General features: G+C 41.6%; 1 protein-coding gene across 5 annotated transcripts; it reads right to left on the reverse strand.

Moving 5' to 3' along the window:
* Nucleotides 1–5,542: 5,542 nt before the first annotated feature.
* Nucleotides 5,543–18,066, reverse strand: wfs1b (Wolfram syndrome 1b (wolframin); the record flags this gene model as incomplete). 5 transcript variants are annotated; one of them, XM_080416302.1, is made up of 10 exons in its annotated part: nucleotides 17,897–18,066; nucleotides 16,328–16,672; nucleotides 14,302–14,381; nucleotides 13,691–13,835; nucleotides 11,689–11,862; nucleotides 10,955–11,035; nucleotides 9,589–9,743; nucleotides 7,990–8,226; nucleotides 7,349–7,467; nucleotides 5,543–7,091 (listed from the first exon to the last, which is right to left on the reverse strand). In XM_080416302.1, exons 2-10 carry the CDS (start codon nucleotides 16,668–16,670, stop codon nucleotides 5,543–5,545), a joined length of 2,883 nt encoding a protein of 960 aa, XP_080272428.1. In that variant the 5' UTR covers nucleotides 16,671–16,672; nucleotides 17,897–18,066. The 5 variants fall into 5 exon arrangements, with proteins under 5 accessions (XP_080272428.1, XP_080272427.1, XP_080272426.1 ...); XM_080416301.1 differs by having other exon boundaries at nucleotides 14,302–14,375; nucleotides 16,319–16,672; XM_080416300.1 differs by having other exon boundaries at nucleotides 16,319–16,672.
* Nucleotides 18,067–18,471: the final 405 nt, after the last annotated feature.

Genomic DNA, 18,471 nt, shown 5'->3' on the forward strand with positions numbered 1-18,471 from the left:
ACACCTGCCATTCTGTGCTCCGATACCCAGTGAGCTTTTCATGGCAGTGTGACGTCAGGTGCCTCGTCTCCCAGCCTCCCAGAACTGAAAGGACCCAGTCCATGGGCAGAGAGGGAAACATGCTGGGTTACCTAATATGGATTATGGATTAGCGCAATTCTCTAAAACCGGCGGGTTGTCCAGATTGTCGACCTCTGGATTGTGTTTGATGGAGCGTTTATTATTGTAGGTCAGTTCTTTGAGGGATTGAATCCTCCAGACAAGAAAGACGTTTACATTCTGTCTCGTTTCTTTTTTTTATGTTCAAATCCTCTGTGTTGAACTCCTCCTCTGCCTCTTCTCTCTGTATACGGCCACGTCTGTACTCGAGCCAACCTACTCCCGTTACTTGCCCACTGTTTTGATTTCTGTAACAAGGCCCTTTGTGGTTGTTTACTAATGCGTGGATGGAAATGGGACGTTTATATAACTTGCCGTTTGTTTGATTTCAATTTGAACACCCAGCTCCTGTTTTTGTAGATTGCCCCTGATGATGTTTAAGATGGTAATTTTGATGTTGACACGCTGATAACTAGAGATGAACCGCAAGGATGAACTCTGTACCGCCCCTTCCCCCAAAAGCACCCAGGAGCCTCAGTGCTCTCCGTAGCCAGGAGAGACTATGTACAACCGGGGTGTGTTCAGCGGGTTCAAACATTCCCAATGTTTCAGATTGGAATGGAGTATGTTTCTGATCTCAGCATTGTGTAATGTTTCATCTGCTGGTTCAGGGCCCTGTCAACCTTTCTGTGAGATTGTGGATTCTGCTTCCAGTTGAACTGGGGGCCGTGTCATGTGCTACTTTGCTGTTAAACACAACTGAAATCAAGCAAAAAAAAAAGAAAAAGAAATAAAACATATAAAAAGAAGGAAAATAAAGTTACTAAGGAATTCCAACAATCAAGCAAAAAATATGCTGCATGTCAAACAAATTGAGTCTGTGTTTATTTATAAATTGACTGACTGACTTGGCTGCCTTCTTATGCTTAGTTTATACTCCGTCGTACGACGGTGTCGCACACCTAAAATAGCAGATCTACAAGCTCACAGTGAGCTTGTAGATCTGCCACGACCGGTGCACGGCACTGCCGTGCGACAAAGTGTAAATCTGGCTTTAACCATTTAGACTCAGCTGTACAAAGGCTTGGGGGGGCTCAGGGGTCAGAGCCCCCTCCCTGTACAGCACTAGTAACCATAGACGACCGAGCTCTCCTACCTTTCTTTGTGTCTCAGGACACTGAAGCATGTTTACCCGTGTTCGGCTCATACACTTACATGTACATTCTGAATGAAGCTGTCCCAAGATTCAGTTTCCAACTGCGTGAAACTGTGAACCAAGTGGAATGGGGAATGTTTTATGATAAATGTTGAATTCTTGAAGAAAAAAAAACTTTAAAGGGCATAAAATGGTGTCTGTATATACCGACTCACTCTCTTTTTGACATGTACAAGGTTTTGTTGCTGTAAAAGAACGCTCATCAATAATCAATGGACGGACTGTGGACCCGATCGTCTGTGATCGTTTCTAAGGTAACGGCAGAGAGAGATTGCACTTTGATCTCTTGTTAGCCTTCTCCACCGATTATTTTGCTGATGTGCATTTTCTTTCTCTTATTTTTAGAACACAGTTTATTCTTTTATTTATCCTATTTTTGAAACATCTGTCAGTTTGATTCCATGTCCTGACCGAACTAATGTTGACTCACGTATTTTTTGTTATTGTATTTTGATCACAAAAACTGTCAAATGGACAGTTATTTGGTTTTTTTTCTGAATAAAGATTTCAACGAAATTGCATCCGATGGGTGTTCAGCTGTGTTGTCTTTAATCAGACATAGGGAATAACGGTAATAGATATATTATGATCATAAACTTGTGTGTCCTGTGTAGCTTAAATTCTACCAGTCTATTTGGTGTAATGATGGTTCAGCAGTATGTTGGAAGCAGTGAAATCACTCTAGTCGGGAGCACCACCCAGTGTCAGCACCTTGTTATTAATTTAGTCACACAAATCTTTGATGAAGGGGATTTAGGGCCATTTAAAACATGAATGATCTCACTTCAGTAAGTACGTATCTTATTAAATAAAGCTACAGATAGGATTAAGGTTTTAATTTGCGGCAGGGACGTGTACTGAAAATGTGTTAGTGAGCAACCTCTTAGACACATTTTCTCTGTTCATCAGTACACGTTCATATTGAAATGTATGTTGTGCTTGTAACTTGTAGCTTCCGAGTCCCACAGAAGGCGCACATTCTGTTGTGACTGGAATCTCTTTAATATCTTTTTGTTTATCTGCACAGAAAGATGCTGTTGAAGCCTAGCTGTGTAGATGGGTGATTTGTGCCTGAAGATCTGATTGAGGGGTGCCTATAGCTGATTGATTAGAACATGGGGAGCATCTTGGGTGGATTGCTATTGTATTACGGTTGGTTGATTAGAAATTGAAGGGTGGAGTCTGCAGAGTATATACTGTAAAGGAAACCGCCCAGTGGAAGCGTAGGCTGCAATGGGGAGAGGTTGACAACTTTGCCTCTCCACCCATCGATCTGAACTTGCACATAGGCATTGACCATAATAAGGGAATGAGGAAGCCAATTCTTCACTTAACCCAAATTTAAGCTGTTTATTAGCATGAACTCTTACAATTAAGACTGCTGTGGGTGGGGAAGTGACTCATGGGAGCATTGCCAGCCAGGGTTAATGGATGGGGTGTTTTCAATTGTCAAATTGTGCTCTCCTCTTTATAGTACACCATGCTGTACCTGGACTCAGGGCTATTACACAACACCAGAGAGAGATAGAGGTAAGTTATAAAGGACTTAGGATTTAAACTCATAGCAAGCTGCTGTCCCAGCAAGGCTGGGCTACGCATAGCCTATATAGACTTGGATGTGTGAGTTGGTCAATAAAGCGCAAGAAGCTTTAATTACAAAACAGTCAAATCAACCCACAGTAGCACTCAGCATGCTACAGTGACATGAGTCACATGACCAGTCGGCCATGATTCAGATATTGATTTGAAATTGATTGATGCAGATTTTTTCTTTTCCTGTTTAGCATTTTTGCCACAGGCTATAGAGCGTCGCAGTTCCCGCCCACTTCCTGTTTTTTTTGGTGCCGGAAGAAAAAACTCAATGCATTTTTCCATTGACATTTCCAAAAATATTTATATCTATTAATTTAAGCCTCGAATCAAGCCATCACGAGATGACATGAATCATGACCATAAAAAGTTTTTTTCTGTGATTTTTTTTTATTTTATATTTAATTATATGATATACTATATTTAATAAATACCCTTTGTTTTGCCGTTTTCAACAAAAAAAAAATCACAGAATCAAACGTTTATGGTCATGATTCATGTCATGTCATGATGGCTTGATTCGAGGCTTAAATTAATAGATATAAATATTTTTGGAAATGTCAATGGAAAAATGCATTGAGTTTTTTCTTCCGGCACCAAAAAAAAACAGGAAGTGGGCGGGAACTGCGACGCTCTATAGGCTCTATAGTGGCAGTTGTGGTCCCAAGTCAGTTCATCAAGTCTGCAGTCTCTGCACAAAGTTTGGGTGTGCACATCCTCGGGTAGGGAGGGACTAGCATTACATTGAGAAAGACAAAAGAACCAAATACATTTTTCTTCCTTATTTATTGCTCACAGTATTTTGTTACAGTAGTGACAAGACAGCCTGAAACAGAAATCATCAGTGAGGGACAGCAAATGTTCAATATGTTGAGATCCTGCACAGCAGGGAGGGGAAGTGATGAAATGGCTAGAGGCACATGAGAACAAAGGCAGAGTTAAGTTCTATGAGATTCGACGCCGGTGTACTCCTGAAGACGGGCGATGAAAGACACGATTTAGTCAAAATAGCAGAGCTCAGTGGTTATAGGCTTACTGGCAGTTTGTCTTCAACAATTTCAAACTATATATTATTACAATTCTTAATATAATAAGAATATCAATGCTATTTTGAAAACAGATCTTATAAGGCACTTATATACTGTATACGCCACATATTCACAAGTTCACAAATGACAGTGCAAAAAAGAAACTATAATTAAAGCTTGAAAAGTTGAAATGAAGCTGTAAAATGCAGACACTGGTGATGTGTTACTCAACATGTAGTTACTATTCAAAATCACTCATCAGAATCATACATGAAAATGGGTGCTAATCCATTTATAACTTTACACAGAGGCCAAAATGACATAATTAAAGTCCATAGAAATTGTGTGTTTGTGTGTTTTAAGGTAGTGTCTTGCACTGTAAAAGTACATTTGTGTAATATTCTCTCTCCTCTGAATCTTTTGTACTTAAAAGATAAGTTGACCAATTTTGGACCTATATATCATTAATTGTTATAAAGTAGTACACACAGGAAATAATGGGAAATAAATTGCAGAGTTTTGCAGATAGATTGTCAATGAACTTGCGTTAAAGTGCTTTCTAACTTTTCAATTTACAAAAAACTCCCCTGTGGAACCTAGAAATGAACTAGAACCCTGTGTGAACTCGCTAGCCCTATAGCTAGTAACTTGACCACTTGTTCTGTAACTGATCCAGCATGTAGTCTCAACTGCAACATTACAGGTATGTAAGCGACACATTATATAGGCCCAAAATCACTTAAACTCTTCTGTAATCGCACACACTTTGGCTCAAAAAACAAACAAACAAACAAAAAACATACTCAAACAGCATAATCTTAATAGCATGTCTTTGTCTACAGTGGCACACATTAACCATCTGTATGTGCTCTAAATTACATTCCTATTAGATCCTGTGATAGGACTATAGTCAGCCATTTACATCTTGACATGTCACATGACCATATCATTATCACACATCTTAAAGGTTTAATGACATTCACTTTTACACCACATTTAAAGTCTTTGTCCTGGTCCTTCAAAAGTGTACAAAAAGTTTTAAGTGAAAATTCCATTCCAGTGATCCATGGCAGGTGTTTTTCTCTCACATTTCTAAAGCCTTTTCAACTGCAATGAAAAAAGAAATCTTTGCCTGCGGGTGTCGCTGGTGAGGGATTTTGCCTGTCAATCATCGCCTCTGCTCCGCCCCCCCCAAAGGAAAGGAAAGGGGAGGGGCGAGGAGGAGAGTGGGCGGTTGTAATTGACTGTGACCTCACTGTCGAAGGGCCAAGCTCAGATTACTTTTCAGCCTAATTATTCAGAAAACCCCAGACCACAGAAAATCCACTGAATGTTCTAAGTTCAGATTTTTTGGGTGTAATTGAGGTCATAAAACCCCAAATAAAACATTGAAAATAAAAAAGGTGAAAATGAATGTCATGATACCTTTAAAGTCAACAGTTCATTTAATTGAATTCCAGACTACAGTACATATTTACCAATACCACTTATAATGTGTAAATGTAAACGTACACCACCTGCTACAGTTAGTCTGTTTCTTTTAATACTAAATACTAAAGTCGTTCGTATTGGTATTGAGTATACATTCTGCAAAAGCACATACACTTGTCTATCCAGCCTCCTGTAACCCAGTCTCGGTCTGTTTCTCTGCATCCCACTCTTGCTCCAACTGAGCCGTCAAGAAGGGGTTGAAAAAGAAGTCAAAAGCAAACTGTAGTGCAACCTGGGCCGAGCGTCTCCAGTCATGTTCAATCTTGTACTGTCGGCGGCTGGCCATTTGGACATCAGCACACAATATACAGTGGATGGCTTTTAGCTCAAACACGGGCCACTTGGAACCTAAACGACCCTCCAGAATGGTACTGAACTCTACAAGGCTCCCTGTATTCAAGCGTAATAGGACCGGTCTAAACTCATTACTGGCCTTTAGAACTAGATCTTTAGTTGCGTCCTCATTCTCTACGATTGTCCCGTTTTTTGTCATCCTTTCTAGCGGCATACCCATTGTAACTTCAAATTTGTATCGATCGTAGCGTTTGACATGACACTCATGCTTGGCTAGTTTTTTCAGCTTGCAGAGCGTGTCTTCTGGAGCTGGTTCTGGGGCGGGGAGGGGCCCGGGTTCGGCAGGGCCGTTTTCCCCCTCATTGCACAATGGATAAGGATCACCGTACAGACACCGCATCCAGTTACCCATAAACACTGGCAGCAGGTTGATGACTGACTGAGCCCCATTCTCAATTTCCGTCACACGAACGTATTTGAAACGGCCCGTCCAAGTGACATGGTGGCCTTCGAGATGGGAGCAGAGAATCTGAGTTTGGGCCATGTTGGATTCCTTCCATGCCCGCGGGCCACAGAGGTTGCCGTATTCTTGCCAAGTCAAGGTGGAGTTATAAACCTTCATTCCTTCAGATCTGTACACGTACAGCCAAAAGAAGACTAACATTGCACTGAGCCACACTAGGATGAGCTTGACGATGCTACTTCGCGACAGTGACCGAAACACTTTGATGGGGTTGAGGCTGAACTTGGTCCATAGCCTCAACACCACTGGCACAAAGCAAACTGTCACGGTAACCACCATCTTGGTAAGCTCCAAAGCTAGGAACCATTGGATCATCTGGATGAGGAACATGATTGCCAGGCCCATCGAGACAATAGGAAGGGCAAAGAGGAACAGTAAGTAGCCCACACAGGTACGGATGAGTCCTATAGCAGAGGAGTTATTGAGGAACACCAAGCACAGTTCACACCAGGTGAAGCAGACTATGTAGGGAACCAGACATAGGTAGGTCCCCTTGAAGCCTTTTACCTGGGCCATGCGGAATAGCAGAAAGAAGAGGTGCCCGTATAAGAGACAGGGCAGCCCCAGATTCAGTGCCACCATATTCCCTAGCGGTATGGTGATAAATGTCATCCCCAAAGCGCGGAGGAACCACAACGAGTCAGGGAGGAGGTATGTGAGAGAGCAGGCACCAGAGAGGACCTCGGTGAGCAGGGCTTTGCGGGCAAAGAGCTGGGCGGAGGCATGGAGGCTAAGGAAGGAGGTGACAGTGAAAAAGAGGGCGACGGTAGCTAGCTCTGAGCAAGGGATCCAGGTCTTTTCAGCCACAGGGAAGGAGAAAACCACAAAGACCACTGAACCCATGAAGTACCTGGAGAAAGAAGGCAGATTTAGGGCTGTACATTTGTATTGTTTGAAAGAAAGTCTAGATTCATTTTGCTTTTGAGGTTAGACATTATACATAAAATATGAAATAAAACCCCACCTGGTTATGCAATACCCGTTGTGCCCATTGGAAAACTTAACTATCCTCACAGTGTCGATCGTTGTGTCATCATAACAGTCCTAAATTCATGTATAACTGACTAAGTCCATACTATGAATAATGAATGAACAGAGTATGCTTACAAGTAGGGCTCTAAGTGTGTCCATCCAAAATTGGTCTCTGCCTGCTCCAGGTCCAGCCCTGGCTCAAAGTGAACCAACAGGTCTGTCAGGGCTCTGAAATTCTCCCAAGCCTTGGAATTCTACAGAGAAAATAATTTATGTTAACTTAATTTAATGTCATGAAATGTTCTCTTACCCCTTCTGCCCCTTCTGCTCGTGGGAAGTAATATAATATTTTGTTGTATTCGACAAAAAGTTTGAAAATGCTTGTAAAAAGCTACACAAGAACTGTATACAAGTCAGAAAACCCACATAGTTTCTGAATGCATAGTTTATGTAAACTGTCAAACTTTTATTTTGTATTTTATCATTATCTTTACCGATTAAATTATAATTTTAATGCACTTCTTTGAATGTATTTTTCTTCTAAGGCTACTGAATTAAAAAGGACAAATAATAATATAAAATGTGGTTTCAAATGCTAGATTAATTCAAACAAAATGTTGAAAATTAGAAAGATCTGTACAATGTTTTATTTACAATATCAATGTATTTGCTCTGTTTTGACAACCTAGCCCTAGAAATTCAAAGCATTTCTGCTTCATCTTCAGGAAAACGGTTTAGAGAGTGACAGCAGATAACCTCTGAGTGCGGCTGCTGACCTGGAAGACACGCAGCGTGCAGACGACCATGGAGAAGAAAGAGAGGTAGAAGACCAGGAGCGGGATGAGGAAGATGAAAAACTCAATGGTGAGGTTGGATATGATGAAGAAAAATATCAGCGCGTTGACGTGGTGCGTGGGGATGAGCGCGCTGAGCCACTGCATGCCGGCCCGCGACGCCCAGTCAATCAGGTGCTCTTTGATCTCCAGCAGGGCATGCAGAGGAAACTTCAGCACCTGGTGGTTGCAGGAGAGAGATGGAAAGGGGAGTAGAGGAGGGCAGAGACGCAGGGATTTGAAAGATGCACCAGGGAAATGTGCATTACAACAGCAATTCCCAGCTCTTGGGCATTGTAAGTGAGCCCCCTGATAATTGCCACAACACTTAAGATTTTAATGATAAAATAACATTAATTTAAAAAAAAGTTTTTTTTTCTTTAAAACCTTGAGATATATGTTTTCATAGTAATACCAATAAATATACTACGTTGGTTCCATTGGTCCTAGCCGGAACACAGTTGATTGAATGATCATTAACCCATAAAAAAGCAGGAAAGCATCTGTGTCATTTTAGATTTTTTGCGTTCAAGCTCACATCTGCTATTTTTGATCATTTTTGAAAATTCTTTAAAGTGTGACAACTACTGATTTAGAAGGCATTTTGTAGAATCAGCCTCAGGTCTTAACAGGTTAAAATAAAACATGCTCTGAAAATGCACTGAAAATCACCCATCTGACCACTTAACAGTTAAAGGACAACTTTGTTTTTTTTACAACCAAGGTTTATGTTTTAAATTGTAATTAAAGTAAATAAAAGATGAGTTAAAAAATAAAAATGTACTGCTTTCTATAGTTTTAGCAATTTTCGCGATCTTTTTTACAGTGGGCGGGGGCATTCTGTCCGGTGGCTAAATATGTATTTTTGCCAGACCCAAGGGGTCGGGCTTACATGAGGCTTTGTACCTGTTTCGTCCATACATGGGCATGGTCACTTTGTCCTCCGGCCCCAGCCAAAAAAGTCTGTCCCCCCTTTCGTCCATACATGGGCATAGACACAGGCTGACACGTCATGTGAAGTCCGGTGACGTAGTGCTCTTATCTTATAAAGTACTTATTCTGGGTCTGGCAGAACCAGGTCTCCTGGTCTTGTTTTTACACAATAAACAGTGTTTTCTTTATTATTATTTACAGTAGCTCTTCTAGCCCACAATAACTCACATCTGGCCATCAAAGACCACAGGACCTTTTTTATTGTGTAAAAAATACATATTTAGCCACCGGACAGAATGCCCCCGCCCACTGTAAAAAAGATCGCGAAAATTGCTAAAACTATAGAAAGCAGTAAATGAAAAAAAAATAACACTCATCTTTTATTTACTTTAATTACAAGCTAAAATATAAACCTTGGTTGTAAAAAAACAAAGTTGTCCTTTAAGTGGTCAGATGGGTGGGCTTGGCTGCAAACACTTTCAAGAGTGGGCCCTTACCCAGAAAAGGTTCGGCACCACTGCATTACTATACATAACAGCTTGAAAGCAGATTGCTGCTGAGAAGTACAATCAGGACACCTGTAGCTTGTAAGTGCTAAGAGCATGGTACCTTTTGGTGCAGGGGAAGATCATCAGGGTTCTTCACAACATCGTCGTCGTCGTCGTCATCATCATCATCCCTGGCCATGACAGGTGAAGGAGCAATACCCAGAGCATACTTTTTTGTCATCTCCACAAAGTCGTCCAGACCCACATCGGCAGTAGCTTCAAATACAGATAGAAAGAGATGTTGTTGAAGCCATTTAATATTAACCAATTAAAACCGGGAAGGCATTTTCATTCATGTCATTTTAGATTTATAAATAGCAGATATACAAGCTCACAGCGCGTCACTTCGCACCGCAAGCTTGTAAATACATTTACTTTTTTTTTATCTTGAAAGTGTCTTGAAATGTTTTAACACAAATCTTCTCTTCTGGGGGTCCCTGGCACAATTTTTTTTCAGACGGGAGGTCTGCGGCCAAATACATACCAATTTGCGGGTCCTTGGCACGAAAAGGTTTGAGAACTAATTATTTAGAAGGCATTTGTAGAATCGGCCTCAGGTCTTAAAATGGGTTAAGACTGAATGTTGCACCAACAGGTTGCATGGGGAAATAGCAGCCCAGTTTACTTAATCAAGACACAGGTGTGTGTGTGAACGTGAATGCAGAATCTGAGCAGGGTTTGAGCCTGGATCCCTGCTCCGTTTTGTTTTATTTATCCCTGTTTATTGATACACAAACACACACTTCTCAAATACATCGTCCATCAGACAATCGTCACTCAACCTCATCTGACAGTGAGTAACTTAACAAACAACAGGACAATCCAAGTGTGATCATGTTGCGAATTATTCTGGAGGCATACCGGCCTTACAGACGTGTTTATTTGCTAATTTATAGATACCCCAAACACTGGTTAACATTTTGTCAAGATGCTCTGACAAAAATAATGAATATAACTAAAACAAAAAGCGACTAAGTATTCTTTCAATGGGGTTTTAGCATTACCATAAACACCATAAAAAGTCAAAAGTATCACATCCCTGTGTATCGGTTTGTCCTGTGACCCTGTTTAACTGGTAACCGTCTTCCGACTTTGTCTGTGGTCGCTGTAGTAACAACAGTTATTGAACACGGGAAGATGAGATGTACATTAGCTGTCCTTGTGAATGCCTCTTTGTCTTTTTTGGAGTCTTGAAGAAATATGTCACGTAAAATGACACCCTGCTAGTTGTTGTTGAAAACAAGAAGAGAGACAGTTCTTCCTATGACTGTCTATCTAATAATTGTTCTGAATAAAAACATTCTCTCAGAAAGAAACCCAAAAAAAAGTAACTGTAACCAGTTAACAGGGTCACAGGACAAACCGATAACACTTGACATTGGCCTGTAGTACCGCTGACTGGCTATATGATAAACACTTTAATGTACCTTCACTGGAGACCATGGTCTGTAGAACTCTCCTCTGTTTCTGGGCACCGCTGTGCAGAAGGCCTGGGGAGCGTGGTGTGCCTGTGGGAAAAGGAAAGAAAACAGCATGATATGGCAGAGGCGTACCCACTGTAGAGGCAGGACAAGATCTCGCCTCCCCTAGAAAACCCAAATAACCCGAAAATGCCATAGTGCGCTTAACTCATTCCCTGCCACTGACGTAAAAAACGTAATTTAAAAAATAATAATAATTTAAAAAATCCTGTTTTTCTCACACAGAACCCAAGATATCGTGATCCGAAGATTTGCTGCTCCATTCACTTCTTGGTTAACTTATTACTTAAAAATGCTGTATCTCGGCTCCTGTGTATTACTATGTATTTTTGGCCAAGACATGCTATTTTCAAAGGCGTATAAAATCAAACGGGAGGTCGTGATGACATTTTTTCTTTCTTTCACGGAAGCAGATAATGGCCAAAACCTCTTGAAAACGGCGAATTTCACCAGTTTTCAATTGCCGATTTTCGATTGAGTTATTTTTGGGGGGTAATAGAGGGGGGGTGCAAAAACGAAATCTCGCCTGCTCTAAATGTAATTCCTGGGGACGCCACTGTGACATGGTAAAGGAAATAAACACATAGGTAGACACAAATAGTTTGTTAAAGCAGAACTATATCGTTCAGAATGATGCGCGCGTGTGTATGTATGTCCCCATCTCTGCCATCTCCTTCTACCTGGTTCTGTGTGGACTTGTCCAACGTTCTCCAGCATCTCAGACACAGTTACTCTGGGTTTCTTCTCTGGGTTTAGCTTCCAGTACATTTGAAGGGCAGCCTTCCTCACTCCTCTCTCGAAGCGCGTCTCCAAACTCAACTTCCTCACCTCCTCGAGGTTTTCTGATGTGATGCCTGGCAAAGACAAAATGTGAATGAACACTTTGATATAGACAGCAACAGAACATGAGGGCAAACAATTCCCCAAAATCAAACATCTTCAACTGTACAGTTTTCCTCAGTCGCTTTGGTACATTTTTCTGATCAGAATATTAGAAATTCTCAAAACTACTTGTTCAACATCCACATCATATAGTCACTTGTGCATATCATAAAAGGTATTCGTCATTCTTTTGAAAAGAATTGTAAGGTCCACACACCTTTAACCTGTGATGTGACAATAAAGTTGAGTTCAACCTGTCAAGCATATGTTCTATACATTTCTATTATGTATGTATATGTGTCCTGAATTGATTAATTGCTCTCAGGCGTCATCTTGACTTTCACTAAGAAAGGGGAACGTGAATACCTCAGAGGTGCATCTCCTCACCTTCTTAGACACCCTCTATACATGGATCTCATCCCGATGTTGACAGAGGTCTTGAGATGATTTACAAAAATATGTGAGTTTCCATGACTCAAACACCATCAGGCAATGGCTTTTGACCCCTAGTATGCTGATGGAATCGCGCCCACCCCATTCCATAACCCAATTGAGGAGTTCTACTCAGCATGGATGTGGAAGGTTTACGAGCCACACACTCAGGTGACCCCTGCTGGCTGCTATGGATGCAGCATGTCAGGACCTCGCACCAAACGCCTGCAGAGGCTGGATAAGACATTCCGAAAGATTCTTTCCACGCTGCATTGCAAGGGAAGATATCCGTTGTGATGTGGATGAGCATCTGTGGTCCAGCAGACAGGAATGTATGCATGTACAGTTCTGCCAAAGGGGGGTTTGTGATGTTTACATTTCTAATTTGTAATGCATTTCCTTTGTGCTATGCAGTGCTGTAACAGTCTTGTCTACTTCTTTTCTTTAACGCAATGACATTGTCAACATTACAGTACAAACAGTAAACGTGTCAATGTGAATCCTGCCACAAGCCACATACAATGTGGAACTTTGTGTACTGCTGAAATTGATATGCAATACAGAAAGTGCAGCTTTGTGTCATTGTCATCAAAACCTTAGCCACAGTTACAGTGGAAAATACAAGTACACCAGAAAATACTTGAGTACACTGTTACATTGTCAACATGGCTAAGAATTTTCCCACCTTGTTTATGAACAATGACACAAGGACTTGTCATTCTGATGGCACAGACATGTTCATTGACATTAATATTTACTTTTGAGGGATAAACTAAGGATTTTGAGCAATTTACAGGCTTTTGCAGGTAAGACATTGTGTGGTGCTGTTTGTACTAATTGTTTTGAGAAATGCATTTACGGTTTTGCAAATATTAAGGATGATTTGAGAAATGTACTGTACCTTAGCGACCAAAAAAAAAGAACAGCCTTCAGTTTTTCAGCTCATGGCTTCACTCTCTAATAACTAACCAAATCTGTGTTGATATACTGTAGAATAAGAGTCATTCTGTGTCTAGACTGGGTTTCATAATAGTGTTTGTACTTAGGTCATGTCATACAACTCAATCATGTACCAATGATTTTGGTGTCAAATAGATTTTGACGCCAAACTGAATAAGGTGCCTTGTTGTTCTCCTTGTGAGCCGCAAGGACACCAGTTTAAACTCGACTCCCGGTCTTGTTTAGCATATCTCTTCCGTAAGTCCCTCCTCTCTACACTCTCCTAAGAAATGAAGCATAAAACGAATTAATTAACCAATACAAAAAAATAAATGTAGCAAATCTGTCATTTTACTCTTTCCAACCATAGTAGTCCATATAGTAGACCGTCGCCATGGCCTCCACGGTAAAGGTGGAACATCCTGGTACCTTTTCTGGAGGCCAGACAGCGTTGCAAGAGTTTGACAGCATCCCTGCGGCCCTGTTTAGCTGCCTGGATCAGCCAGGTGACCGCGGTACAGTTGTTCAGCTCCTCATCTCTCTCCTCTGCCAGCGCCAGGTAGTAACGACCCATCTAGAGACAGACACACACACACACACACACACACACACACACACACACACACACACACACACACACACACACACACTTAATCTCTAGTCTAGGAAAGTAGGTATTTTCTTTTTTTCTTAAAGTCTTGACCTTAAGGTTTTTTAGTAACATACTGTCATAATACCAACTGATTAGGCTTCAGCTATAAGATGGCCATTAATGATGGTCACTGTCGGGATTCGGAAGAACCCTTGTATCTCCATATTTAATCTTAATGTTTTTTCATAAATTCTGTGCATGTTAAATAAATCTTTTCGCCCATGTCCAGCATGCCCGAAATAGGGACGTCACAGGGACTGTGTTGCACTGAAAGTGGTGAGGTATGTGGGTTTTTATAAATATTTAACAGATAAAGAGCTTGTGACTAAATAACTACATTGGATTCATTGGAACACAGGTTCTTGTGACAGTGGTTGTTGTTGCTCACCCTGGTTTGTGATTTGGCATCTCCAGATTTTGCCCTCTCCTCCAGGATCTCAAAACTTAGCTCCTCCTCTGGCTCTGGCTCTGGAAACACAAGTCATACTTTATGGTCTGCAGTTGGTGACTCATAAGCAAGCCTTGTGGTATAACTGAGCAGAATAAATGATCTGTCATTTTGCGATTGACCTCTGTTCAGTTGTGTGGTTAATTAGGAATTTACCCATAGCAGCCTATACATGTAGATGTCATTTGCATCAGCCATTCTTATTGTGTAAGCCTGACCAAAATTATGTAAAGTAGCATATTTTTCTTCGTCATTTGCAGATACATAAGTGAAAAGAATCAGTCAAAACATCAACATTCTGAGCTTGATTCCTGCTCAAAACATTTAGCATGACAGCCACATTACCCCTTTTCTTCTCGCTCTTCACTGTACTCTTTAATTCATATTTCTTTTAAAGTCATGCATGTCTTGATTTAGTCAACACCAAATCTATCAAGGACTGGCTCAAAAATATCCTGTAGTACTGTACACGCTCATTCAGATGGTCTACAGGCCTGACACCCTGGACGGTGCTGTGCCAGTATATACTGTAGTATAAGTGGCTGCAACAGCGTACTGTATGTGGCGAGCCATTGCACAGCATGACTCAAGTGCTTCTAGAAACTTCTTCACTTTCTTTCTTGACCGGTGGAATTAACAGAGCTTTTTATGAATCTGTCTTACTTAAGGTTGTTGGCTTTGGCACCGTTTTCTCAACCGATGATTTAAGCGACCCACATTAAATACAAGCCTACCTATGGTAGTAGACAAAACAAATGTTTGTCATAGTTCTATAATATTATAGATCTTCATCATTTTCTTCATGTCAATGCCTACTGTGGCATGGCAGTTGTGTCAGCGTGCCACAAGTTGGAGGGACATTTTACTTGTGTCTTAAACACATGGCTTGAAACCTCTCCAATGAGGTACTTAAGTTTTCTTTTATGACAGGGATGGCAAGGCAAGAAGTATGATAACACTCAAAGGTTTAGTGATACTGGTGGTCTATCTATGTCTGTCCGTCACTAGAAGCAGTAGCATTCCTTTAATATTGGAATGTGTTTTTGCCCTGTTGCTCTGCCTGTGAGCCTTAAAATAACTGAGTTGGAAAAGGAGGTACTGTAGCCCTTCAACAATGGCTGTGTGGAGTATTAAACAAAAAATCCAGTGAGCATATTCCCCCCCAAAATAGTTTCAACGATATGAAGGCTTTGTGCCAAAACAGAGATGTGCTACGTTAAAATAACTTTTTGCACAAGGTTTTTGCACTTTTGCACAAAGTATCACCATGCTGCCCTTATGTAAGTAACACAGTACACTTGCACACACATACTGTACATCCTGCTTATTTCTCCCATGCAGCTTCATCAACTTTCCACGAGAGTAGAATGCAGCATGTTCATATGTTGAAATCACGACACCAAGACACATATCACACAGGGAAAGGCCAAGGTTTACTTGTAGAAGTTCTATATTTATACACATAACATGTATTCCAAATTCAAATGCTGCAGTATTAGATTTCATACTTCCCATCCATAGTCTATTTGCATGTCTAGAAACCAGTGCCAGAGATGCAACTAATTAAGATGCGATTCCCAGTGGAACTGAGAGTTCTCCTACAATGTGAACCTTACCAAGAGCATTTTGTCAACTGAGGTAGTGGAGAAATTGCCTGTGGAAATATAGGGGTAAGAACAGGATTTTCTCCCTCAGTCAGCATTATAGGAGACAGGGAGAGGCTGCTTTTACATGTTGTGGTAAATGTCTAGGGTTGTCATGGAGACATGGCACATTCATGATGAGTCAGGGTAGGACAGTCGGTGCAATGATTGGTGAGAAAGCAGGAAGTGGAAACCAGTACTGATTGTCTGGGGAATACAACTAAAGAAAGTATATGGGTACAGTCTAATTTTGTATGCATAATGTGTGTGTGTTTGTTTAATACGTGTATGTGTGTTGTGGGCACATGTCGTACTTCTGTCACCTGGTTCAGAAGCCGAAGTAGACCGCAGAGGGGAAGTAGACCGCAGAGGGGAGGCAGCAGCTACGGCCGGGGGTCTGGAATTCTCTGTGGAAGCTGCATTGAGCTGAGACCTGCCCACCTGAGCGAATGTCCTAACCGGACCCCGGAGAGGGGAGGCAGGTGGGGTGGAGAGCGCAGGAGAGGGAGGAGATAGAACAGGCGCAAACTGAGAAGATGTGGAGGGACTGGTAGGTGTGGCTGGTTTGGGTGTGGTGGGGGTCGATTTTGAGGTAATTGGAGATGGGGTTGGGGCAGGCGAGCCAGTCTTCGAGCTGGTGAGAGTGCCAGGCGGTGATGGTTCCATATCTGAAAAATGGAAACGGACAAGTCACTCAAACCTGTGCTGCCTTCAATCATAACCTTTCAGAATATTTTAAAAACAATACTCAAATATAACACAGATCCCTGTTCAGACGGCTCGCCTCCTACAGAGCCACGCCGCAAAAAATGTTGTGGTGGTCTGGCCAGAACATAGACCTGATCATGGACCCACAGCTTCAACTCTAAACGTGACTGACAGGTCAGAGGGTGCAAGGGAGGAAAGCTGGGCCAGGAGGAGAAAGCAGAAGGGGAGAGACTGCAGACTGTGCTTGTATTGGGACACATGAGGGGACGCCAGTGTCAGTGCAGAGTGCACTGCACCTGTGTTGCACTGACAGCTGTCTTAAGGCAGCAGTCTTAGGCACACAATGTTTTACTTTCTTCTCCGCCTGCCAACAGTAAGTCACTCCACTCTCAGCATAGGCTCACCACTTCCTTCACCGCTTCCACCTCCTTCATGGTGTCTTGTTTTTAAAATATTCCTCACAGTGTAAACAACCTATGAATCGTGGTGTTGATAGCTTATTTGCATACTCTTATTTGCATACTCGGCACAAATACATGGCGGCCTTGGCGGGTTGTTCAGTTTGTTTTGGTTTAAGTGCAGCAGTCATCCAAACTGCTTTGCAGTCCCCCCACGGTATCTGCATATATATCTGCAGTCTGCACCTCAGGCGGTATAATTTTTTTTACTTTACTTTATTAACAGTTTGCAAAAAAAAAGCACAAGAGGTACAGTTTCATACAAAATGATGCTAAAGGGATAACACTATGGCACTATGAAAAGCACTATGTCTTGTTTCCATTGGGGTCAGTTGATCCCACCATGGGATGGATGGGGGCATGGGGCTATATTAAGACGGTGACCCACCTACAAACGTGACGTACCCTACCCTCATAGCAGGGAATCCCCTTTGGCCAGCCCAGCAAGAAGAAGTTGCACTGACTTTGACATTACTAAGGCATCCAATAATATTCTATCACAGGCCTGGAGGCTGGAGCTAACCCTATCTGTAATGGCAAGATGGCACGTTGATACAGCACTAATCACATAACATGTTTAGACTGTTCATGTCTAAACATGTTACCCTAAACAGGACAGACAGCAGTGGTGGGTGAGGTGGCAGGTACACAATGTTCACCCATAATCTTGAACTTGGTGCTGCTAATGTTAGCACGAATCTCCTAGCATGTGTGTCGTTCGCTCACCTTTAGGATAAGTGGTGTACACCAGTGTGTGTTTAGTCTGCTTAGTGAGAAATCTTCTAGGAAATATCCAAGTCCCCCTTCTATTCAAAGGCCTTTCTCATTCATGTCTTTGACTTATGAGAACTGTGTGTATCAACGCACTGCAGCTGATGTGTATGTAGTCAAACTGCACTTACTTCACAAGGCAAGTGGGAAGGTTTGTTAGCAGTGTTGCCATATTTTGCGAGAGAAATAAGCAACGAGGTCCATGAAAACAAGCCCAAAAGAAGCGACTAGGCCACATGAGCACTAACTTACCTGTTGCATCGGACATTTGAAAATACCAGATCTACAAGCGAGAACTTGTAGATCTGCGAATAGGAAAACATCTATAAATCTAAAAGATTAACATGAATCTGACAAAATATTTTCAGATGGGGGGTCCGTGGACAAATACATATTAATTTGGGGGTCCATTTGAAAATGTTTGAGAACCACTGGTTTAAACATTAGGAAAAAAGCCCAAATAAACAACAACACTTCAGAAACAAGCCCAAAAACCCGCAACCCACAACTACCAATATTTACAAGCAACT

Source organism: Gymnoscopelus braueri, assembly GCF_963280865.1.
Source record: "Gymnoscopelus braueri genome assembly, chromosome: 20".
In the NCBI taxonomy this organism is placed as follows: domain Eukaryota; kingdom Metazoa; phylum Chordata; class Actinopteri; order Myctophiformes; family Myctophidae; genus Gymnoscopelus; species Gymnoscopelus braueri.